This window comes from Dendropsophus ebraccatus, chromosome 10, assembly GCF_027789765.1.
Source record: "Dendropsophus ebraccatus isolate aDenEbr1 chromosome 10, aDenEbr1.pat, whole genome shotgun sequence".
In the NCBI taxonomy this organism is placed as follows: domain Eukaryota; kingdom Metazoa; phylum Chordata; class Amphibia; order Anura; family Hylidae; genus Dendropsophus; species Dendropsophus ebraccatus.
The window spans coordinates 93,875,843-93,902,224 of record NC_091463.1 but is presented as its reverse complement, the minus strand read 5'-3'; the positions used below and the strand labels follow the sequence as shown (position 1 = coordinate 93,902,224).

At 45.2% G+C, this 26,382-nt stretch overlaps 1 protein-coding gene across 3 annotated transcripts in view; it reads left to right on the top strand.

The window, feature by feature from the left end:
* Window positions 1-681: 681 nt before the first annotated feature.
* COL11A2 (collagen type XI alpha 2 chain) overlaps window positions 682-26,382 on the top strand; it is an 89,795-nt gene continuing 64,094 nt past the window's right edge. For 2 of the 3 annotated variants that reach the window (XM_069944309.1, XM_069944308.1), the window contains exon 1: window positions 682-880. In XM_069944309.1, coding sequence (XP_069800410.1) covers window positions 778-880 — 103 coding nt within the window. In that variant the 5' untranslated portion in view covers window positions 682-777. The remainder of the gene's footprint in view (window positions 881-26,382) is intronic. The other variant, XM_069944310.1, reaches the window with a different exon arrangement.

Here is a 26,382-nt window from a genome sequence, read left to right as displayed (position 1 = left end):
TCTAATCTTCCCGTCCTCCTCCAATGGTCGTCCCCACTAAAACTATAAGAAAACCACAACAGCGATCCCCCGATGACATGTGCCGTTCACTCCTACGTCCGAGGCTCTCGCGTCCGGGTGCGAAATGGTGAATTCTGAGCCCGAGGGCGACCGACCAAATCAAAACTCCTAATTAATGACAAATATTAGTTTGTGAGTCGCCCGATAAATGCGATTATCTGTTTTGTGTAGAATGTAAAGTCGCCGCTGTGTCCACAGGAGGAACGGTGAGGAATTTCACACAGTCCTGTGCCACCGGCGAGGGCGAAGGTGGGTGACAGATGGAGGCTGGGGGGATACAGGAGGGGACGGGTCACCCTGTGGGATACATAGGAAGATGGCAGACGGGAGGAGGGAGCTGATGCTGCTGCCCAGAAGGGAAAGGTGGATGCAGGATTGCTAGAAATTAGGGAGGGATGTAATAAATGAAGGACAAGGGCAAAGTGAGACGGTGAGAGCGGAGGTAAATACGGGAGAAAGTGGGTGAGAGTGGGTGTGTTTAATGAAAGGGAGCTCACATAGGGTCTCACCTCAGACACCCCCCTCCTCCTCCCTCCCAGCGCTGGGCAGCCCTCCTCTCCCCTCCCCGGGCTGCCTGCACATGGTGTAAGTAGAGAGTTTTCAGCAGTAGCTGCAGCCTGTCCTCTGCTCTCCTGTCCTGTCCTGTCCTGCTCCCTAGTACCTCGCTCCTGCTGATCCTGCGGCCCTCCTCCCCTCCCTTCCCCGTACCTGGGCACCATGCCCCAGCCTCAGCCCAGGAGATGCAGGGTCCCCGGGGTGCCCCCTCTCTGCAGCCTGGCGCTGCTTCTCTTCTGGCAGCTGTTGAGGACCCAGGCAGCAGGTAAGACTGGCATTCATCGTGCCATTTTGGGGGGCAAACTGTACCGGGGAACAATATCACCATTCATTGTGTTAAATAGAAGGAATTAGGGTCATGCAAGTGACAGGAGTTGCAAAAGTTCGAATTAGTAGAAGTTCCCATATTGCATTGAAAAATATTACTGGTTTATAGAGTCGGAGACAACTATGACCCCAACTGGGTCCATGGAATCGATGACATAGGTGCCACCAGGTGCCCAATATAACCGGGACCAGAAGGGGCTGTGAGATATTTTGGATGTGGGAGCCGGGCTGTCAAAGTCATCAATAATGAGTCACAGCTCCTAACTGGCACCGATTCCCAGACAGACAGACAGGGAGGTGTCCAATGTAATTGGGCAAATATGTCAGCCGAAAAAATGTGATAGAAATGAATGGAGGCTGCGCAGGTGGAAAATACAGAATATCAGGTGCAGCCAATTCTCCGAGATGTTGTTAGTCTGGACTTGTCTATGTCTACCTGTAAGGAGCCCCCCCTGTGTAGTTACTGTGACTGATCCACTCTCACAGCTGTCATCTCTCTCGTTCTCTTGGAAGAAGCCGAAAAAGTTGAAACTTTTCGACTTAGCGTAACCTGTATCCCCCCTCCCCCCTTCCTGCATGAATTATACTAGATATAAATGATGGATAAATCCTGGACCTCCACTGCCCCTAATGGTGTGCAGGTCAGCGGAGGTCCGCCGGGTATATTTAGGGGTGTTAGCTGAATTATAGGACGAGCATGAACCACCTGCTGCGGCTCCATGGACGAATTCCTTCTGGTTTTTGGTTTTGGGGGAAAAAAAAAAAGTGTTCTTCTGCCAGTTCTTGCACAGTGTGTATTTATCTGCCGCAATACTGTTGACTTCTATTGTTGGAGTGATATTGGGATTTGTGCAGATTTTTGGTGATAATGTCTAGGGAAGGGGGGGGGGGTTAAATATTCACAAAAAAATTTTCAATGATTTCAGTCAATTTATAATATCTAGGATATATATGTATATACAAAATGTCCATATTGTGCCCCGACAACAGAGCTTGTGTCGCCCGTACTGACGTCTGTGTGCTAAATGTGTAGTGACTTTGTCTTCTGGTTGCAGTATAATATGAGGATCCCTGACAACCCTGCCCCTCGCCCCCTTACATAGCAGTGCATTGTGCTCTATGTGTTTGTGTAAGGATGCCTACAGTGAATGTATAGATATGTGAATAGCGGTGTTTGTCCAGAGCGGTGTGTGTGGTGTGCAGGGGATGCAGGCACACAGGGAGCCCAGGTAGAGGTTACAGCTTGGGATGTGAGGTATGTCTTGGAGCGCAGCCTTCATACCACCCTCAGTGACACTCATATCTCAAAGCAAGTGGTGCATGCAAGAGGCAGCTCTGCTAGATTTATCATTGTACTGGTATTTGCAGCATATGGTCCTGAAAACGGAGAAGAAGAAGGGGGGGGGGGGGGTGACCATTGCAATAAAACCGGGTGATAGCTCGGAGGTCGGTTGGGGGCGTGGGCATGGGAACAGGTAAACCCACCTGGGTGAGGCCTGAAACAAACTCCCAAAAGGTTAACAACCCCACCATCTTAACCAATCAGAATGTTTGATAACTGTTTAGAAACTTTTGAAACTTTGACGGAATCTCTGGAATCTTCAGGAATTCTCATCTACAATCTCCAAAGGCCACATGATTGATTTATTCTGTCATATCGCGGGTACTGAGAAAAATAAATAATAATTACCCCCCTGAACTTTTTCCCTGACGTTTCTCCACCGCCCAGAGAACAATGAAGATATTTTATTGTTCGAGCGGCCAGATTATTTTTTTTTTCTTTTCTGTCGGGTTTTTGCTTTTAATGAGCTCAGCACTGGCTGATGGAACAAGAAGACTTTTTATAGCGAGTAACAGAATTTTCCATGAAGGCAGAAATGAGATTTGAGTTGCACGAATCCATAAAAAAGGTGCTGGCGGTGATCTCTGGGAAAGGAGACTTCGCTTCTGGCTCCGAGATTTGCAGGAATTGAAAAAAAAAATAAAAAATCTAAGAGCAGAACCCAAAGTGAAAACTCAATCACTTCATAAATTCTAGTAGATTCCCTGGAGAATGATGACAGTCAGTGAGGAGGGATGGGGACAAAGCGGCTATTGACCGGGGGACACTGGAGACTGGAGCGGAAATAGACTTGACAGCTTAGATCTTTATAATATTGTGAGCGAAAATACGGGACTGGGGACGCATTGAGGGCAACAGCAAATGGACTTGTCAACCACTGCTTTAACACTTTAGAAATAACGAGTCTTGGGCCGGATCCAAGATGACGAAACTTTTTAGGCCGGGGATTGACATGAGTAGATGATAATCCGGGGGCACTATCTAGAGGTCAGGCCGGGACATTGATGTGTAGGCACATATAAGACTTGGTTTTGGACATATAGGATTGGTTTTCCACCTTCACGTCAAGGACTTTGTGGAATTTTCTACCATTAGCGCCTGGGTTAGGGATGCAAATCCCCACTCTAAAATAATGTGGAGATGTTCAGAGTATTTGACATGACCAGATTAGCGCACCTTTATGCACTCTTTATGCCGCCCCTCCTGTGTGACTGTAGTGAATGCCGCCCTCTGTCCTCTACCTGCTCACCAAGTGCCGGGGAGGGCTGAGGTCTCCTGAATGGTTTGGAAGAGGTGTCAGTAACTTCAGCGCAGGACAGCAGGAGAGCGAGGGATGAAAGCAGAGCCTGTTAGGAGCGAGCAGGGAATCTGGACGTTCTTATTACAGTAGAGAGCAATGTGTCAATCACCGGGGTCCCTGAGAGCAAGCGAGAGAAACCGCATCAAACCCGCTCCTGTTCTCTAGGCGGGTGTTATACCGGATGATACCGGTTTAGCATAGAAGTTAGATATAGTACTATACAATAACTACAATGATATGAGTTATCATTATTTGTATATACACCTATCACCTACTGACTGGATCCATATCCATTGTCACCAAATACACACCTACAATTATTACACAGCATCATCTTTACTGTACGGAATAGTTTGGTGCTTGGTAAAAATTGCCACCATATTGTCAAGTAGAAAGGCCCAAGATTTGGTGACCAAGACTTTGAAGAAGTTATTAGGGTGTCCAATGACTGAATGATACTCTGATCTGTATACAAATCAATGTTCATATACATAAAGCACATGGACATACGTAGATATCTATGTGGATGTACACAGATACAGACAACAATGAACCAAGGAATGGGTCCATGTTGGTGGCCCTGGTGTAGGCCCAATGAGGCCATTGCTATGGGATGGACCATAGATCAGGAAGCCTGCGGTCAGATCAATGGCTTTTTGATAGTGGAATGACAAGTGGTTCATTGGGCTGACAACTTCCGGTTGTGGTGTCCACACCAGGCCTGGTCTCTATGGAAACCTCTTAGGCCTATTACCAGCCAAACCCCTATGGCATCTGCTATTACTGTTCTGTCCCTTATTTGAATCCTTATACAGAGACGTCATCTGTATTAATAGAAGGTGCTAGGGGCAGAGTATTATATGGGAGGGGGGTAGGGAGGGGCGCCACCTGTAGGTAAGAATAATATGAATTAATGGAACATATTATATAGTAGTATGGAGGAAAGATTTGGGGATAGATTATGGGGATGATGTAATGGCTGCATAGAGAGGGTCTGTTCATCATCACTAGGTGTAATTTGGTGGAGTTATACACATAAGAAGGAAACGTCAAATCAGGAATACATAATTATATACAGACATGATATAAGCCATATACATTCCTGTGTGACCAATGGGTTTATAGGGGACGTTATAGAAAATGAGGCCTAGTAACCTAATCCAGAGGAATGAGCCCCCTGTAGTACGGAGTCTGCCGGGTGTTTATCCAGTAGTAATGGCTGGAGGTGGCGGCACATGATGTCTGGGTTTTCCTTGCACTTTATGACAGATTGTTGGTAACTCGATAGATTTCTCTGCTCTTTGAATTAATGACGAGAGGGATCTGCAATGTGAGACGTCACTGAGGAAATGGCTGTGGGTGTGATCCGGGCGCCGAGCCTTCCCTGCTCACAAAGCATAATGTGGAGACTATGCTCCCGGCCACACCACATATAGAGACCGGGGATGAGTGCAAGAGGACGGACCCCCAACCTGCTATACTAATACACCCTGCTAATCCGTAATACACAACCATAGGGATCACTGCTAGACCCCCACCCTGCTATACTAATACACCCTGCTAATCCGTAATACACAACCATAGGGATCACTGCTAGACCCCCACCCTGCTATACTAATACACCCTGCTAATCCATAATACACAACCATAGGGATCACTGCTAGACCCCCACCCTGAGATAGATAGATAGATAATATATAGATAGGAGATAGATGATAGGTGCCTTAAGATGTGCTGAACCATGTTATTTTGAATAAACCCACCTTTTTTTGCACTACTTAACCTTTGGAGTGCCGTAGATTATCTAATCGCTACATACATTCGGTCTGAGTTGGGACCTGGGTCCGCTGGCACCAAGCTACTACCATCATAGCAGTGCTGCTCTCCTTTCTACATATAGATAGATAGAAGATAAATAACACATTGATGATAGATAGATAGATAGATAGATAGATAGATAGATAGATAGGAGATAGATAGATAGATAGATAGATAGATAGATAGATAGATAGATAGATAGGAGATAGATAGATAGATAGATAGATAGATAGATAGATAGATAGATAGATATGGGGACTAGAGGTGAGCACAACTTGAGCATTCTGGAGTCCTATCATTCGGGATTTAAATACCGGTGGCTGAAGACATTGGATGCAGCCCTAGGGAGTCTGGGAAATCATGGATACAGCCATAGGCCATAGGTTGTTTCCATGTTTTACTGGACTCCCTAGAGCTGCATTCAACTTCTTCAACCATCGGTATTTAAATCCCGAATGATCGGACTCCATAATGCTCGAGTTGCGCTCACCACTAATGGGAAACCATTGACTGGAAGACACCCAATGCGTCTGGTTACTAGGCCTGGGCCTAAGGTGGCAGGCTCAGGTGATCGCTATATAGAGGATCAGAGCACCCAGTAATAGAAATAATACAAACTAAACACAATGATGTAACTGGTGTAACTGGTGTCCTTCTCTTTCTTACCGTCCCTCTGTGCTGCCTAGAGGTTCCTATTTTGTAATGACTCGGTACATTTCCATTGAACTAGTTAGCCTATCTGGTGTCCATCTTGTCAATCCCATCATAGAGATTGATGGTATATCCACAAGGTATATGGTAAATGATGGATGTGTGTCCCACCTTGGAGGCCCACACCTATATCCAGTTTGGGGGTCTCCCAACCCACCAGTTAAAGTGGCCATATTGAATGGACATGTAACCGCACTTGTGTGGCTCCCCATTCATATCTCTGGAAACATTCTGGTGAGGGCCCAGGAGGTGCGACCTACATATATCAGACATTTATACCATAACGCATAGATGAGCCTTGAATATCTATGATGGCAATGCCCCTTTAACCTTATAAAGTTACCTTTTACCTGGTAGGATGCTGGGATGTCCTAGCCCTGGCCCTGGAGTTCATGACCCTCACCATCAACCCTAATAATGCGCCATTTGCATTCCTCCAGAAGAAAACTCACTCTCTAGTGCCACCTATTGGAGGTTCCTACTTTGTAAGTCAATAACCAACACTTTAAAGGGGTTAGAAAGATTAGAAAAACACAGCTGCCCTTTTCCAGAAAGAGCGCCACCTCTGTCCTCAGGTTGTATGTGGTATTACAACACCATTCACTTCAACTGAGCTGAGCTGCACTACGACACAAACTGCGGACAAGAGTGGCACTGTTCCTGAAAGAAAGCAGCTATGTTTTTCTAATCCTGGATAAGCCCTTAAACAAGCTTTGCAATATGACTGGGGATATTAGTAAAGGCATCTGTAGACAGGGTGGTTGTGCACAGCAGGGCTGGACACTGACTTACAGGGCAGCTATCACCTATAGGTGGCACTAGAGAGACATTTTTTCTATATCAGAGCTAATTTGCATATTTATCTCCCATGGAGCATTGCCTGTAATAGACGCCAGATCTCAGTTGGATCTCCTCAAGGAGAAACAGGACCACAAAGAGTAAAGTATCTAACAAGTCATAGCTTCCCCGACCATGGCCCTCAGACACTACCCAATCCATGAATACTCAGTCCTCTCCCGTTGGGAGTACATTAGACGGTTATGTGATAGGGTTAGAACCTTAGTCCCACGGACGTATACAGAAGCATCCAAAGGGGGCACCGAATGAAGTTTCCATTAAGCTCTCAAATTTCTGTGTTTCTAATATGACCCTTGCCCCTTATTAAGGGAGAGAATTCCAAAAATTCAGGGTGAAAATTTAAAGATTGTTCCGTTATTATTTAAAAAATTCCAGTGGATTATTTTACCATTTTTTTTTAGCATTTTTCACGTCACCTGTGGATTCTCCATTATTCTGCACTGAGGCTCCATTGTGCCCATAATAGAAGAAGAGGATCTTATGTGTTCACGTGACTATGGGCCAAACCTTTAATGACCTGTCACTCAAACACTATAAAGATGGGAGATCCGCCTCATCCTCGTTCCTGGCCGGTTTACCAGGCAGTCATGTCTACCCTGTAATAATACCTGAGATCCCAGATAAAATAGTTGGCGATCCGTCAGTGGAAAGGTATTCACTGGTCAGGGAGAGAATACGTCAAATAGCGATTCACATGAGCCGGGTGCCCCATAACCGCACACGGTACAGCCATATGGATCTCATTCCATACACACACACGGCTACTGTTTTCCTTAGCATTTTCCACACGCTGGTATTCGGCTGTGTCTGGCCCCCAAAGGAAGGATTTCTAAATTAGTGACAGGAATGTGGCCCCTAAACAATGCAAAAGTATTACAAGCCAATCATTCGGAGTGTTTGGGGGTCCCTCGGTGTCCCCACCCAGGGTCCCCCTGAAATGGCCCCTCTGAAATGGAAATCTCTTGGACTTTCTTAGGGAGAGTGGCTGCGAGTGGTGAGGGCATCCTCTGTCTGAGCCCGGGGAAGGCTGCTCACAGAGAGCCCATTGTGTGGACGGATGCACAGAGCTCCTGTTTATAGAACAGCTTCACTTTGGGTGAAGCCGGGGGGCTGAACGGGGCGAGGGAGGGGAGGTAAATATTTGGTTTGGTTTTAGAAAGTATGTGTCACAAAAAGATAGTTCTCTGGGTCGCTCCTCTGCCCGTCTGTGCTGAACACTGGGATACATTCACTAAAGAAGCTCCCGGGACATATAGCAATATACAGAGCCAAAAAACGAAGAAAAATCATTTACATTTTTGAGGTCACACTTCAAAAATAATTTCCATCGCTTAAAAATAGAACGATATTTATTTGTATATTGCCAACAGGTTCCGCAGCGCAGTCTATAGATCACCAATATATATTATAGCTATATTATAGCGATTCGCACAGATATAGGTGCGCCATATACCTTCAATAGCTGTCGGCTGAATGCTTGTTTGGCTGGGGGCTATTCCTCCAGATTCCTCAAATACACAGACACCTCAGCAGGCATGAGTTTTCAAAGGGGAGATAAGTGAAAGCCAAAGCCAAACTCCTCTTAGTGTCTTAGGGTGACAAAAGGAACAGGCATAGAAATTCAGGATACTTCTGTCTTCTGATATTAACTGTGATGGGAGGCCCTCATACACATTAGACAGTTTCACTGAAGTTGGCAAGTTTGGCCAACTTTTTTCTAATGTGTATGGGGCCTTTAGGTATATATCGTAGTTGAAGACCAATGCTGTAGTATCTCTCCCAGGATCCCTGTCTCTGTTCCACCTCTTACCACCATCCAGCCTGGGTGCCCTTCTCCCATCCTGTTCCTGATTTCAAATCTGTTTCTGCATTCGCTAGTCTGGCTTATAGGGCACACACACACACACGCACACACACACATACACACACACACACTCTCTCTTTGCTGCTTAAAAGGGATTGTATGGGGAAAACAAAAGTTTTCTCCATGCCTTCCAGGTTCTCTGACTTCTCTACCCCACAAGACCTTCCTGCTCAGCCAATCAGTGGCAGCAGCAGTGTCCCACCTTAGTCCGTGATTGGCTGAGCAGAAATGTTTTGAGTTAGGACAACTCTGAACTTGGAAGAAGAGGAGACCAGTGGATGCATGGAACCAGAGGAGGTGAGTACAGCATGTTTATTTTACACCACCCCCTGCTTGGGAGAAAATTTTCACCCCCAGCCCTGACCTTACCCTGAACCTGTGCCACCTACCATGACTCTCTGTCTAGACCTGACTCTACTACCCTACCACTGACATCAGCACAAAGGCCCATTCTGCCTGTTTCCCAAGTGCCTGGCTCAAGGGCAGTATGGCCTCTACCCACACCAGGACCACTCATGGGATGTGACCTGGTACCCTCTAGCAGCTTCCACATCCTGAACTGGGATAAATGGTGAAAACCTAGAGGATACTCAGACTCCACCTCTAAGATTGGCCCAAAGTCAGACCAGTGGGTCCATACCCATTGGGGCGTTACATCCGGGCCCGCAGCCACATATGGTGTCAATACACAATAGCACGCTATGATGCACTGTTCTCTCATGGCAACAATGGAACATGGATATTGAAATCCAACATGCTCAATCCTTCCTCTCCATGACATCTGTGGTTGCAGGACCTCCAATATAAGAGTCTTGTCAGATTCGTCCCACATTGTTGTAGGACTCAATAACATTCATGGTATATATGTGAAGGTAATTCTCTTAATCAGTCATTTGTAGCAGCTAATAATGAGTATATTCCAGGAACAGCTTTATCTTATCTGGACGACCCCTCGAACCACCATGTAATGTGACCTTCTTAATTCAGTCCTAATTTTACTGAAGGTCAAAGGTATAACTTGAAGCTCCTGGGAACTGGTGCAAAATCTTTAACAAAGACCCCCTACCCCTATTATCATATGTTATTCATAATACAAGTCTCCAGATATGGGGTAGAAGGACCTTCTGAGCCCCCTCAGGCCCCGAGGCCCAGGTGCAACTGCAACCTCTGCCACCCCTGCTCCTGCCCCTGCTGAGGGTCAGTGGTGAATCATAAAGATAATAACCATAATACAATCCAACATGTGGATTACCCTGTGCTCAACTGCGGAGACCCCCGCCCTTCCCATCCTTTTGGCCACATCTGGCTATGGCTTTGCTGTGTCAGTGTCTTTGCATTTTAAAGTCGTCACAAAGACAATAAAGAAAGTTTTTTTTTTTTAATAAATGATATAGGTGGAGAAAAAGGGTCCGGTATGTAGAGTTTTTACAGCTCTACCATTTTGTATTTGGATGGATAAGCTGGTGCTAGACAAAACATATGTATGTGCACACAAAGGTTTGGCAAAGTGTTCTTGAAAATGTATGACAACCTTAAGTCTATCATTTCCTGTCGAATCATTGTCTTATTCTACCTTCTAGAAGCCGATTCATCCCTTATGCCTATCTCTCCAATCCCCGGTCATAAAACCATCCTCTTCTTTGTCTTAGCTTCTACTGTGGAACTCAACAAGTCCTCCGCAGATGGCACCTTCTCTTTTTTCTCCTAAGCCTGGCTTATTCTAGTTGATTACCTGCAGCATAGTCTCTATCCTAAACCCATCCTATCTATCGTCCTAAACTTGCCTCATAACCTACTCTAGATCTCAGTAGATCTGCAAAGAACCTCTGTTATGTAACCTAAACTTGTCCTGTGCTTTTTCCTAGACTTTTCCTTTAACTTCTATCCTGATAATCTACTGATTCCTTTCTTTTTTGAGGCTATCTTGTCCTGCGTCCAAACCTTTTCTTATTATATATCTTAGAACCAGGTTTATCTCAGACACAACACTGGTTTAAACCACTGTCCTAAAGCCAACCAGAACTTCATACTTGTCTTATCTTCTACCATGGAACTCAATTGCAGATGCCTCCTCTATTTTTCCTGAACCTAGCTTATCTTTTCCCTGAGCCTAGCTTATCATTTCCCTGAGCCTAGCTTATCATCTCCCTGAGCCTAGCTTATCATTTCCCTGTGCCTAGCTTATCATCTTCCTGAGCTTAGCTTATCATCTTCCTGAGCTTAGCTTATCATCTCCCTGAGCCTAGCTTATCATCTCACTGAGCCTAGCTTATCTTTTCCCTTGGCCTAGCTTATCTTTTCCCTGAGCCTAGCTTATCATTTCCCTGAGCCTAGCTTATCATTTCCCTGAGCGTAGCTTATCATTTCTTTGAGCGTAGCTTATAATTTCCCTGAGCCTAGTTTATCATTTTCCTGAGCCTAGCTTATCATCTTCCTGAGCTTAGCTTATCATCTCCCTGAGCCTAGCTTATCATTTCCCTGAGCCTAGTTTATCATTTTCCTGAGCCTAGCTTATCATTTTCCTGAGCCTAGCTTATCATTTCCCTGGGCCTAGCTTATCATTTCCCTGAGCCTAGCTTATCATTTCCCTGGGCCTAGCTTATCATTTCCCTGGGCCTAGCTTATCATTTTCCTGAGCCTAGCTTATCATTTCCCTGAGCCTAGCTTATCATTTCCCTGAGCCTAGCTTATCCTTTCCCTGAGCCTAGCTTATTGTTTTCCTGAGCCTAGCTTATCTTTTCCCTAAGCAACCCTGCTCTTGTTTACTTTAGAACTCACTTTAAATTGTAGAGTAAACTTGCTCTACTCTGTAACCTAAATTTGTCCTGACCTCTTGCTTCTACTCTGGACCTCATATGACCCTCTTTTCCCTAAGCCCATCCTATCCTCTATCCTAAGTATGTTTTCTTCTCTGGCTTATCTCCTGCCATAAACGTCTCTTCCCTAACCCCACCATAAGCTCCTTCCTAACCTTGTCCTACACTCTCCCCTTACACCAGGGCTTATCCTTTGAATCAAGTCTGTTATATTCTATATCCAAAAATTGCAGCTTCTTTATTTTTTTCATCCTCCTTAAAAAAGCAGAAATCTCTGTGTTTTGTTTTGAAATTTTCTGGTGGAATTGTGGAAACGGTAGCGAGCCAAAAAGACGAGGACATAATCCACCCCAACCCTAAGAATTTGGCAGGCAAACCTCAAAAGAACCATCCGTGCCTGGCAGAGTGAGCAGAACTATAGACAGAAGTCAGGAAACTTTATACCTCCTTTGTACTGTTGCTACAGCACTTTTCTCATAGGTTGGCACTGGTATTTTATATTGGGAGACTTAGATGGTTGAGACTAATGAGACCCAGAGCAGTGGTAGTCAGGTCGTCCACCTCTTAGCATCAGTAGAATGGTATCAGTGTTAAGGTGTCCGCACCTAGAACCATAGTAGTAGTTGGACCTTGGGTAGAGTAGCAAGACCATCTACAGCTTTGCGGGTTAATTTCGAGGATCTCAATATATGACACTTTTGCTTATTCCTTGATTATAGTCTTACTCTGTTCGTCAATAAACAGTGGAATGTATACGTAGAACACATGTCAATAGGCATTGGACATTGGTCATTGGTCAATGGACATTGCCTTCTCACATGGTCCATAGCCAATCATCTTTGGGCACTGTTGTTTTACAGCAATATGGTGGATGGGACAACCCCCCCCAATAACCTGGGATCCTTAAAGTGTCACTGTCGTGTTTTTTTTTTCAGAAATCAATAGTCCAGGCGATTTTAAGAAACTTTGTATTTGGGTTTATTAGGCAAATATGCCATTATCTGCATTCAAAAAGACTTTTTCCAGGTCCCCCCCTCCCTCCTCTCTCTCATCCACTGCTCATGATCAGGAAATCTTGACTCTTTTACATCAGTCAGGCCCTGTGTAACCTATGGAGAGGGGAGGAGGGAGATTAGTCGGCAGCGGAGAGCAGAGAACAAAGAATTACACAGCGGGAGTTGCATGAAAGCCGCTATTCAGAGGTCAGAGAGGTCAGTGCTGAGTCAGAGGAGATAACCCGGTGATGTAGCTGTAAATTAACGCTTTGTTGCCCTGTTTTGGTGCCTCATCTCCCTCCACCCCTCCCCTCTCCATAGAGAACAATGAAGACAGGGGGAGAGCTTCAAACTGATTTTTCATGATAAAAATGTATTTTTCGGCTTTACAAAGTTTCTTAAAATCGCCTGTACTATTGATTTCTGCAAAAAAAAAATTTAAACGACAGTGACACTTTAATAATACTAGTTTACTAGTTGGGGTTGAGTCATCCTGTTGCTTTAAATCATTCTATTTTCTTAGTGCAGAATGTCTCGGCTTAGAAAGTGTTACTGCTTCTCACTCTTGGGACCTTTCCATCTGTTTAAAGTTTTCTCCGAGTGTATAAAGTGATTTTCCAGAAGTGGTTATTTGTGCAGCCAGTGGAGGGCTGTGACGGACGGGTGTATATATTATGTGCACTGTATATGTATTACTGCGCTCATCTAAGCTGCCACCTCTTCAGTCTCTCCATTTATCTCATCCTGTGTATGTGATTTGCAGAAGTCACAGCGGGGATTGGTGTCTGGGTATAGTCTTTGCACTCGCTCATTGTCCGCTCTTGTCTTCTCCGATTCTTCCTGTGTTATTTACTGCGATTATTATATTATTTACTGGTGGTGCCCTGCGCATTGATAATCTGTACAGGTTTCTACAGCACCGACATGTGGTGTTCATTATATGATATATGCCATGGTGGTCTACTGTAAAAATATCAGTTTATATAATGTGTATGTGTTATGCTTCAACTTTATATTTTAAGAGGACTGAAGGAAAAGAAATCACAACTTCCCAGGAACACATTCATAAATCATATAATACTACTCCTATATACAAGAATATAACTACTATAATACTGCCCCTATATACAAGAATATAACTACTATCATACTGCTCCTATATACAAGAATATAACTACTATAATACTGCTCCTATATACAAGAATATAACTACTATAATACTGCTCCTATATACAAGAATATAACTACTATAATACTGCCCCCTATATACAAGAATATAGCTACTATAATACTGCTCCTATATACAGGAATATAACTACTATAATACTGCTCCTATATACAAGAATATAACTACTATAATACTGCCCCCTATATACAAGAATATAGCTACTATAATACTGCTCCTATATACAGGAATATAACTACTATAATACTGCTCCTATATACAAGAATATAACTACTATAATACTGCTCCTATATACAGGAATATAACTACTATAATACTGCTCCTATATACAGGAATATAACTACTATAATACTGCTCCTATCTACAAGAATATAACTACTATAATACTGCTCCTATATACAGGAATATAACTACTATAATACTGCTCCTATCTTCAAGAATATAACTACTATAATACTGCTCCTATATACAGGAATATAACTACTATAATACTGCTCCTATATACAAGAATATAACTACTATAATACTGCTCCTATATACAAGAATATAACTACTATAATACTACTCCTTGTTGCTCTGTCATTTCCCCTCCCATGGATCGGCCTGTATATCAGGTGACAGCTGTATTATAGCAGGACACAGTAGTAAACCCTCACAGTGGTGTCTGTCTTCTCTCGCTCTCTGTACGCTCCTGTCTGGGTTGCACTCCCCCGCTGCCTCTTCTCTCCTGTCTTGCTGTGCCGCCACATCCTAGAATAATATTGCTCCTCTCTTCTTTCCAAATGAGAACTATATGCCAGCAGAGATTCATTCCACAAGTTTCCCGTCTCGCACATGAACCCAGACAGGCTCCGGCCCTCCACTGAGCCCACTGGGTCCCCCTGCTATATCCCCTGTATACACAGCAGGTATTACCAGGCAGAGGAGACCAGAACTAAAGGCGCCTATCTAGAGAGTCTAGTAACAATAATCTGATATAAAGCTGAATATGGATGATAAAGGAATCTTAAGGGAAATTAAAGGGAATATCCAGGATAAAAAAATGGCTACTTTCTTGCAAAACAGTGCCACCCCTGTCCTCAGGTTGTAAGTGGTAATGTAAACTCAGCTCTAGTCACTTCAATGAAATGGACCAACAATACTCACACCAAAACTAAGGACAAGTATGGTGCTGTTTCTGGAAGAAAGTGCACATGTTGTTCTAAACCTGGAAAATCCCGCGAGCATTCCATGCTGAAAAATTTCAGAGCAGAAACTCACTGCTCAATTAATTTCAATGGGATTCCGCCAGCAGAATCCTCCAGAAGAAATGTCAATTCTTCTGTCAGATAGCAGATCCACCGCAGGAAATTCCGCTGTGTGAACTGCAGAGCGCAAATTCCATTGAACTCAATGGAATTTAGCTCTGTACTATATTTTCAGGCAGAATTTTCAGTGAGGAATCAGCGCTGATTTCTCAGTGTGAACTGTCCCTAATAAGTCCCTTTCCTTGTTTCCTGGTCCGTCCCGACACAGCTTTCTCTTAGCTTGAAGGGGGTGAACCATATCACCAGGGCACGTACTAAGCTGTGACAGACCCCTGTGGGTTTTGAGTTGTTGGGATAGTTGCATGCCTTGGTGACATGGCTTGTCCCCTTTATACCATGGGAAATCTATTGGGCTTTATTGGCACAGACCCTGGAAGTTGGCATCAGGGCACAAAGACAGGTAATAACTTTTCCGGGAGAACCCTTTAAGAACTTTAAAGGGAACCAATCATCAGAAAAATGCCCCTGAAGGTATACATATAAAGGACACATACCAAGCATGCAACTGATGCCTATCTGATTTTCACATAACCCCCAAAAATTTACTTTGTAAATGTTCCATGCCGTATGCAAATTACCTCCAGCTTGGCATGTGGGCGGTCCTCAGCACCATACTAGTCACCAGTGGCGCCACAAATCTTGTTATCACGCCTCTCTGGGACCGCTGTCGCTCAGGGACGGCCCCGCTATGACGCGCAGCAGGTCTCTCTGGGTGTGATTCTCAGTGCAGGAGACCTGCTGTGCGCCACCAGTGACTAGTATGGCGCTGAGGACCGCCCACATGTTTAGATGGAGGCAATTTGCATACGGGGCAGGATATTTACAAAGTTATATGTGGGTTATGTGGGAATCAGATACATGTTTGGTATTTTCCCTGCCATTGGTTTCCTTAAAGTGAATGTACTATTAGGTACATTGCTTCCCCCCCCCCCCTCTACAGTAGCATATTGATTGATTGGTTCCTGTGATCTGCGTTGCTCTTTGGCTGTGCACCGGTCCGGCTCTATGCACTATGCCCCCCAGTGTGATAATACCCCCCCTCCCCTCCTTGACGTGGCTCCATTGATTCACAGAGGGAAGGGGAACCAGGTGGCATTTAAAAAAAACGGACTGCACCACTGGGATCTCTGCGCTGACGCCGATGGTACATTTGCTTTAAGGAAAGGCCCTAAGTGCTTGTTACATTTACAATTTAAGATCCCAGAACTCTACCCAATGTAAGCCCTGTAGCTTTCAGCCGACATATTAGATTTTGGTAGTTAGGGATTTCCCAATCTCACAATTCAGGAGGCCAATCCTAAGGGTTCATTTACACTGAAAGATTATGTGACAGATTATCTGCCAAAGATTTGAAGCCAAAGCCAGGAATGGATTTGAAAAGAGGAGAAATCTCAGGCTTTCCTTTATGACCTGTTCCCTGTTTATAGCCTGTTTCTGGCTTTGGCTTCAAATTTTTGGCAGATAATCTGTCAGATAATCTTTCTGTGTAAATGGACCCTTAGGGTGAGATTTATCAAACATGGTGTAAAGTGGCATTGGCTCAGTTGCCCCTAGCAACCAATCAGATTCCACCTTTCATTCCTCACAGATTCTTTGGAAAATGAAAGGTGGAATCTGATTGGTTGCTAGGGGCAACTGAGCCAGTTTCACTTTACACCATGTTTGATAAATCTCCCTCTATTAGTGTACATCCTCAATATCAGATCATTCTGCTGTCAGCACCCTCCACTATGGTCCTGATGGGAAAGTGATCAGTGCAAGTGCTCAGCTTCCCTACAGCGCCCCCACAGGAGAAACTAAGCATTACACAAAACCCATTGATATTAATGGCCTGTCCACATGACAAATCTTATAGCTCCTCAACCCCTTACCTCATAACACCAGAATTTCCTAATGGGTTATACCAGATAATTACCTATTTTGACCTTTACAAACGCGTTTTAAAGCATATAATACCTATTCATCTGCCTATACTGCTATCATATATCTGTGCCGTGCACCATACTCCGCTCTACACTCCATATACGCTCTATAGGGATGAGAAGTGAAGCATTCACCTGCAGCAGTCAATATGGAGCCTGTGTGTGGCCTCTCAGCCTTATGAATGGGGACGGGAAATGCCCTTTGACCTCCGGCAGCCGGTCAGTCTCCAGTGTCTATTTGCCGGAGACTGCTTGGGGGGCCTGGAGGAAGCGTAAAGAGGAGCGGTGTAGGTGTCGGCCCCCGGCATATCTTTGGTGGACACCTGAAGGCTTCTCGCTGCCCTCAATGGATCTTTTTGTCATTTGTTCTGATTTTAGGGTTTTATGGACATGGTAAGAATACATCTGTGTGGTGATACCAGCCTGTGTCCATTGTGTCTGTCCATCTGGGAGCACAGGGATGACACACAGGACAGGACAGTTTTATGGGCCTTATGTGTGAACAGACTCCTGCTGGAATGGATTAGGTCACACACGGCCATTTGTCAAAAGGATTTCAAATTTTTGTAATTCCTTCCCCGATGTTGATTTTTTTTTATTGCGGGTTGTCGAGGCTTAGAAAAACATGGCTACTTTCTTCCAGACAATATTCTCCTCAGTTTGGATGTGGTACTGTAGCTCAGTTTCATTGACGTTATTGGAGCTGAAACATAATACCACACACAGCCTGAGGGCAGGGGTGGCGCTGTTTTTGCGAGAAGGTATATGTGCTTATTCTGGATAACCCCTTTAAACCATATTTTAATCTTATTGCGGCTCTCTAGGATCTTTATAAGTTCATTGCAAATGTCAATAAAACTAATAGCAAACAATAATGAGGTATGATAGCACAAAAGCTTGTGAATACCTAAAATAGGGCAAAGGAAGAAGCGATATATAAAAAGTGTTAATTTTTTTAATTTTTTTTATTATACCTTATGTTTTCTTCATAGTAATATGACATGGTGTAAGGTTACCCTACAACCCATCCCAGATACTAAACAAGGGCCGGGGTACGATGGTCTCCACTATGCACAGTATGTGGGTGGGGGTATGGATCTGCTCTCCTCCTCCAGCTTCCTTCATCCCTCTCTTCCTCTCCTCCTCTCCCTCCGTCTCTCGGTCCCTCTTGGATTGAGATATGTGGAGGGTAATGAGTTTTTCCTCCCTGGCTTCTGGTTGGAAGTCCTGCAGACTGAGAGAGTCGTGTTACTGGGAGTCTGCCATTCCCATCAGCTCCTTTCATTATTCCCCCCCCCCCTCTCTTCTCTACACTTCTGTCTGTGTCTTCATCTCCTTCTATCCCCCCCCCCCCCCCGACCTTTCCCTCCAAACCTTCCCGACTCTCACGACTTTATTTATACAAGACACAGACATCAGCCTAATGCAGTCTCTTCTCTCTGTACAGTATACAGGTGATCAGTCTCTTCTCTCTCTGTACAGTATACAGGTGATAAGTCTCTTCTCTCTCTGTACAGTATACAGGTGATCAGTCTCTTCTCTCTCTGTACAGTATACAGGGGATCAGTCTCTTCTCTCTTAGTACAGTATACAGGTGATCAGTCTCTTCTCTCTTAGTACAGTATACAGGTGATCAGTCTCTTCTCTCTTAGTACAGTATACAGGTGATCAGTCTCTTCTCTCTGTACAGTATACAGGTGATCAGTCTATTCTCTCTGTACAGTATACAGGTGATCAGTCTCTTCTCTCTGTACAGTATACAGGGGATCAGTCTCTTCTCTCTGTACAGAATACAGGGGATCAGTCTCTTCTCTCTCTACAGTATACAGGTGATCAGTCTCTTCTCTCTCTACAGTATACAGGGGATCAGTCTCTTCTCTCTTAGTACAGTATACAGGTGATCAGTCTCTTCTCTCTGTACAGTATACCGGTGATAAGTCTCCTCTCTGTACGGGATACAGGTGGTCAGTCTCTTCCCTCTCTGTATGGTATACAGGTGATCAGTCTCCTCTCTGTATGGTATACAGGTGATCAGTCTCTTCTCTCTGTACAGTATACAGGTAACCAGTCTCTTCTCTCTTTACAGTATACAGGTAATCAGTCTCTTCTCTCTGTACAGTATACAGGTGATCAGTCTCTTCTCTCTGTACAGTATACAGGTGATCAGTCTTTTCTCTGCACAGTATACAGGTGATCAGTCTCTTCTCTCTGTACAGTATACAGGTGATCAGTCTTTTCTCTGCACAGTATACAGGTGATCAGTCTCTTCTCTCTGTACAGTATACAGGTGATCAGTCTTTTCTCTGCACAGTATACAGGTGATCAGTCTCTTCTCTCTGTACAGTATACAGGTGATCAGTCTCTTCTCTCTGCACAGTATACAGGTGATCAGTCTCTTCTCTCTGTACAGTATACAGGTTATCAGTCTCTCCTCTCTCTGTACAGTATACAGGTGATCTGTCTCTCTCCTCTCTTTGTACAGTATACAGGTGATCAGTCTCCTCTCTCTGTATGGTATACAGGTGATCAGTCTCTTCTCTCTCTGTACAGTATACAGGTGATCAGTCTCTTCTCTCTGTACAGTATACAGGTGATCTGTCTCTTCTCTCTGTACAGTATACAGGTGATCAGTCTCCTCTCTGTACAGTATACAGGTGATCAGTCTCTTCTCTCTGTACAGTATACAGGTGATCAGTCTCTTCTCTCTGAATGAGTGTACAGTATCAGTATTTTCTCTTGTTTTCTCAGTCTTTTCCATCTTGCTTAGTATATAGTATATTGTGTGGGCACCTGATATATAACTGTGCTGTGTAGAAGCCTTTCTATCTCATTTAGTGTTGATATTAATTTTGGAGATATTATTGCACATTAGCCCATTCTGTAATAATGAAGCTACACAGAGGTATACAGAGGGAATGCCTGCTGGTAGTAGTAGTGCCACAGCCTGTGAGGTCTCTGTCACATATTGAGGCTTCACAGGGTAATTTTCTACCCCACAGACTGGCACAGAGTGGTGCTAGATGGTAATAATAATAATCCCCAGCTCCACATCCTATCAGATGCTATTGATGTGCATGAGACGAGCCAATACATTCTTTACTTGGCACCTTTGCTAGAGAATCTTTCCAGGGTAATGGCGGGACAGTCTTATAACAATATTAAAAACAAAGGCTGGAGGAAGGTGATCGCTCCTGAGGAACGTGAGGTAGGAATCTGGGGTCTAGTAATGAGGCATTCAGACCATCTCCGCAATCTGTCCGTAGCATGGATGGTGTCCTGCGGAGTGGACCACGGATCTCCCTGCATCATGATTATGACGTCGGGAGCTCCGATACTATTTCAAAGTTTGTGCTAGTGTTCTGACTCCGGCCACGCGGCTGTGTCAGGATGCTAGCGTGAACATTTAAACAGTATCGGAGCTCCCAACATCATACTTAAAGGAGAAGCCCAGTGTAAATTTTTATTAAAGTATTGTATTGCCCCCCAAAAGTTACACAAATCACCAATATACACTTATTATGGTAAATGCACATAAAGTGTTTTTTTCCCTGCACTTACTACTGCATCAAGGCTTCACTTCCTGGATAACATGGTGATGTCACTTCCTGGATAACATGGTGATGTCACTTCCTGGATAACATGGTGATGTCACTTCCTGGATAACATGGTGATGTCACTTCCTGGATAACATGGTGATGTCACTTCCTGGATAACATGGTGATGTCACTTCCTAGATAACATGGTGATGTCACTTCCTGGATAACATGGTGATGTCACTTCCTAGATAACGTGGTGATGTCACTTCCTGGATAACATGGTGATGTCACTTCCTGGATAACATGGTGATGTCACTTCCTGGATAACATGGTGATGTCATGACCCCACTCCCAAAGCTGTGCGGGCTGTGGCTGCTGGAGAGGATGATGGCAGAGGGATGCTCAGTGTCACTCCAGTGCCTTGTATCCCTCAGTGTCCCTCTGCCATCATCCTCTCCAGCAGCCACAACCCCAGCACAGCTCTGGGAGAAGTGGGGTCATAACATCACCATGTTATCCAGGAAGGGACATCACCATGTTGTCCAGGAAGTGACATCACCGTGTTATCCAGGAAGTGACATCACCATGTTATCCAGGAAGTGACATCACCATGTTATCCAGGAAGTGAAGCCTTGATGCTGTAGTAAGTGCAGGGAAAAAAAGCACTTCATGTAAATTCCCAGTAAAAGGTGTATATTGGTGATTTGTATAACTTTTGGGGGCAATACAATACTTTAATAAAAATTTTCGCTGGACTTCTCCTTTAATCATGATGCAGGGAGCTCCGTGGTCCACCCTGCAGGACACCGTCCACGCTACAGACAGGTTGCACAGATCATGTGAATGCCCTCTAACTCTTTAGTAACTACACCATACTCTTCCGTACCCTGGGAACTGGCACAGTGACAGGAGGTACGCAGTCAGCATGCCGGGTGCTATGTCCTGGGGTGTAGCTAAAGGTGCAAAATCCCCCCAAGACACAGTCAGAGGCAAAATAACCAGTTCTTTCCACTGACTGACAGGTGACGTCTTCTCTGATCAGAGTTGCTAACTTTCCCTTTCTTCTCCATTCGGCCCAGGTTGCCATGAAGACTGAGTTTGCTACCCAGATGTCTTTAGATCTTTACTACATTGTACTATTGTCATACAATTCCGCACATGTGATCCCTAATCTGAATAATTATGCCATCATGACCCCTTAAAGGGATTGTCCAAAATTATGTTAAAAAAGTACAATGTTTTTAGAATTATCTAAATAATAAATAAATAAATTTATAATAACCTATGGTATCCTCACCTTTGTAGCCTCACTGTGTACTGTAGCACTGTCCCCTCTAACCTATTGTGCCACTGTCTCCCCCTCATGTACTGTGCCATCCTCTAATCATTGTTTCCCAATCTGTGGCTCCTCAGTGGTTGAAAAAATTTAACTTCTATCATGCTGATAGGACATTATGTGGGGTGTAGTTCTCCAATCTGGAGAACCACTGACTGCAAAACTACAACCCCCACCAGGAACTGTCATCGGGGGATGATGGGGGTTGTAGTTCTGCAGCCTGGAGGGTCACTGACTGCAAAACTACAATGCCCACCTTGAACTGTGAGCAGGACATGATGGTGGTGGTAGTTCTTATGGGGGGGGTGTAATCCTCACCTCTCTTGGCCTTTGCTGTGCTCCAGTGCTCTGACCTCTTTTGGTCAGGTCTGAATGCTGTGTAATGGGGGCAGAGCTAATCACACTACTCCTCCTTACACAGTAAGGGCCCTATTCCACAGGACGATTATCGTTTAGATTATCGTTAAATCGTTCAAATCTTAACGATAAGCGTTCGTTTGAATAGCAGTTAACGATTAACGACCTAACGAGAAATCGGTGATCGTTTAATAAGACCTGGACCTATTTTTATCGTTGCTCGTTCGCAAATCGTTCGCATTGAATAAGATATCGTGACAAACGCAATAGCGACGACAAGACGACCGCAAAAACGATCATAAGTAATGATTATCGTTCAATATAAATGGGTGCACGATTTCAGGTCTTTCGCAATATCGGTCGTTTGGATCATTTATCGTTAACGATTATGCGAACGATAACTGTCCCGTGGAATAGGGCCCTAAGTGTCAGGACAGGGGGCACCCCTCCTCCTGCAGGGACAGGGAGCACTCCTCCTCCTGATACTTGGCTATTTACTTGTATCAGGGATGGGCAGCGATGTGCTGATACAATTCTATAGAGGGAGAGCGCTGTTCACTGCAGTTCACCCGAATTGTTTGTCATTTTCTTAGCCAATTTGGGAGAACAGTAGAGCAACAGCAAGTGGTGAGGGGAGTCAGCAGGCCCCCGTAGTGTGCTCAGTGGCCCAAGGCACACCCTGTGTAGTATCCAGGGGCAGGAAAGTGAGGTGCACTTGGTGGTAAATGTGCAGTCAGTCAACCGGACACAAGGATAAGGAAAGGTAACACAGTCCTTTACTGTTAAAACTTGGCTAAACTCTTCCATAGCAAATAGAGGCCGAGTGTCTTATATACAGTAGTTACAGACAAAAACAATGGCTGGATTGAGGTAGTGCACTGAATGTGGGGGTTATGCTCTCCTCTAGCCTTTCCCTGGACTCCTTACTGAGGTGTGCTCACTGGTTGGCTCTAATAAATATACTTGCTGTAGCTGAGCTGTAATGCCCGCTGCAGGGTGCAGGTCATTAGGTAAGTCTATGACATGGGAACCACAGTGTTTCTAGGCCTGGCCTGAGTGGCCTGAAGGTCCTCAAAGTATTTGTGTAAACCTCTGTATCTTCTCTCTGCTAACACCTCACGTTTTTGTGAAAAAAGTGCAAACAAAGTGGTGAAGCTGTGTCACTTTGTGCTGCGGCAGGGAATGATGCATTCTCCTCAAAGAGGCTTTTTTATGGAGAAGACTGGAAATGCTTCTTCTCTGCTCAGGATGAGGAGCTGAGCGGCAACTAAACAGTCTCACTGGGGAGAGAGGGGCTGTGCTGGGGAGGCCCCTCCCACTGTCTAAGGAGGCACCTCCCACCATCTGGGGAGCAAGGGGCTGTGCTGGGGAAGCTCCTCCCACTGTCTGAGGAGGCTCCTTTCACCATCTGGGGAGCAAGGGGCTGTGCTGGGGAAGCTCCTCCCACTGTCTGAGGAGGCTCCTTCCACCATCTGGGGAGCAAGGGGCTGTGCTGGGGAAGCTCCTCCCACTGCCCAGAGAGGCTCCTGCCATTGACTGGAAAGAGAGGGTGGCCCTGCTAGCATAATAAAGTGTACATAAATTAGGAGGAAGCATTATAGCATTATACAACACTAGTGCAAACATGGGTTATTATGCATGAACAACATAACACAGCATTGCCGTCAGGAGGTGGGCAGCTCAACCAATTAGTAGCAGGGATGTCGGACCACTCAGGATTGGCAGCTCCATCCCATGCTTTCCCCAGTCTAAACAGAAGGGCGCTGGCCACAGTTCCCTTCAATTGGTTTTCTGGTCTCACTTGTTTTGTTGTATCCGACTCTTCTTCTGGACTTGGACCCTGCTTGTTCTGACTCCGGTGTTCTGGTTATGGCTTCTGGCTTGCTTACTGACTTTTCCCTGGTTCTGACCCAGTTCCTTTGTGTGTGTGTATATATATATACTCCTGTATAGTGTAAGCCCCATGCACACAGTCAGTGTCGGCACAGTCACCCAGTAAGGGGCTCCCAGTTGTGGTAACTTTCCACGCAGGTGGGGGCAGGGTGATGGGCTCATCATAAAGCTGTACTGTCCCCTGACTCATAATATCTTCAGATGTCCAACCAGGGGCGTAACTAGATATATTAGACATCACCCCCCACCCCCCTACCCAAGTCTAGTCATGCCCTTTAAGGTTTAACTGGAGCACTTGCAGTTAATGGGACATTTGCAGCACCCTGAAGGCCCGCTCGGCCACAAGGTGCTGCAAATAATGATGGCTCAGGGGACCCCGTGTATTGTAGGAATGGGCTAGGGGCCGCTATGGCTGCTACAGTAGTAGTTACGCCCCTATGTCCAACATCTCATTACAAGTAGTAGTTATGAGCTGTACTCACTGAACTGTACTCCCTTGCTGACTGTGCGGTACAAAGTCTAGGCCTGGCCTAAAGCCCCAATAGTCCTAGTATGCTATAACAGTCTCCTGTACACCTTCTCAGCACAATCTCTCTCTATCCTTTATGAATGGACTCCCTTCACTCTCGACCAACGCAAAAGTCAGTGAGGGAGATTTATCAATCTGGTGTAAAATAGAGCTGTCTCAGTTGCCGCTAGCAACCAATCAGATTCCACTTTTCATTCCTCACAGACTCTTTGGAAAATGAAAGGTGGAATCTGATTGGTTGCTAGGGGCAACTGAGCCAGTTTCACTTTACACCACGTTTGATAAATCTCTCACCACCCATATGGTGCTCCATCCTCTGCCCATCCTGTCCCAGTATAAGACCCTCCTCATCACCAACATGGTGCTCCATAAGACTACGAAATATCAATTAGTGCAAATTCATCAGAATATCAGGAATACACATAAAAATATCAGGGAGCACTGTCTGATTACCAATGTGTCAGTGCCACCGAGCTCGCAGTAGGACACCACACAAGTCACAGTAAACAAAAGGCGAGCGGGGAGGGGACTATACATTGAGGGGACTATACATTGCTTCTCTGTGTATGAGGATTTATAGAATAGGGCACAGGGATGGTTGTATTCCGAGCTGGATGGATATAACAGACGCTGCTGGCATTTTTACTGTGAAATATTTACATCTGCCAATTTCCATTCTCTCAGCCGCATCGGCTTCCAGACACCTGCGAGGCTGAACCTCTGAGATCCTGAGGCTCCATATACCGGGGGTTATTCCTGAGCTGCTCCCTGCCCTCCGCAACTGTGTATTTCTATAGTAGTCAATGCAAATCTATGTGTCCTATAGTATAACAATGATATCCCCTGTGGAGCTTAAGCTGCTATGTACTGCTATAAAGCTGTGGGTACAAGTGCAATAGTCTGCAGAAATTACAATGAGCTAAGAGAGGAGGAGATACTATTACTCTGGGGAGTGCCGAGCCCACCTCCTGTGCATAGAGCAGGCCAGTGCACAAAAAGAAAACCGTACCGTGTGCGGAAACCAAAAGGGGACGCGCCACTAGGATCACCACGCTGGCGCCGACAGAATTATGTAAAAAAATTAAAATAAAAATGGTCATTCGCTTTAGAGGGGTACTCTGGGCTAGGGGTATTTTTACTGTATGGCCGGGGTGGGGTTGGGTAAAGACGCCGCCATTCACTTACCTCGGATCGTGCCCCCCCGTTCTCCCGTCTCGCTGCCGCTTCCTGGTCTGAGCTGCGGCTTGAGACATGACGGGTCCCGCCTCAGCAGCTGAATGGCTGAGCTGCCTTGAGATGTCACGTCTCAAGCCGCAGCTCAGACCAGGAAGTGGCCATGGGACGGGAGAACGGGGCGGCACAAACCGGGACCCGGCCCTGAAACTGGGGGTGCTGGGTGCTGATGACCTATCCTGATATCCTCTGGATAGCTTATCAGTATGTTTTGCCCAGAAAATCCTTTTAAGGGTGCCTTCACACCTACCGTATCGCAGCAGAAAATCCGCCGCGGATCCGATGCTGTGTTCATTCATTTAGTTAAATCTGCTGCGGATCCGCGGCGGATTTTCTGCTGCGATACGGTAGGTGTGAAGCTACCCTAAAGGAACTAAGCAATGACTTGCCTGTAATTTATCTCCAGTAGGTGGCACCAGAGAGCAAGCTGCCTTCCT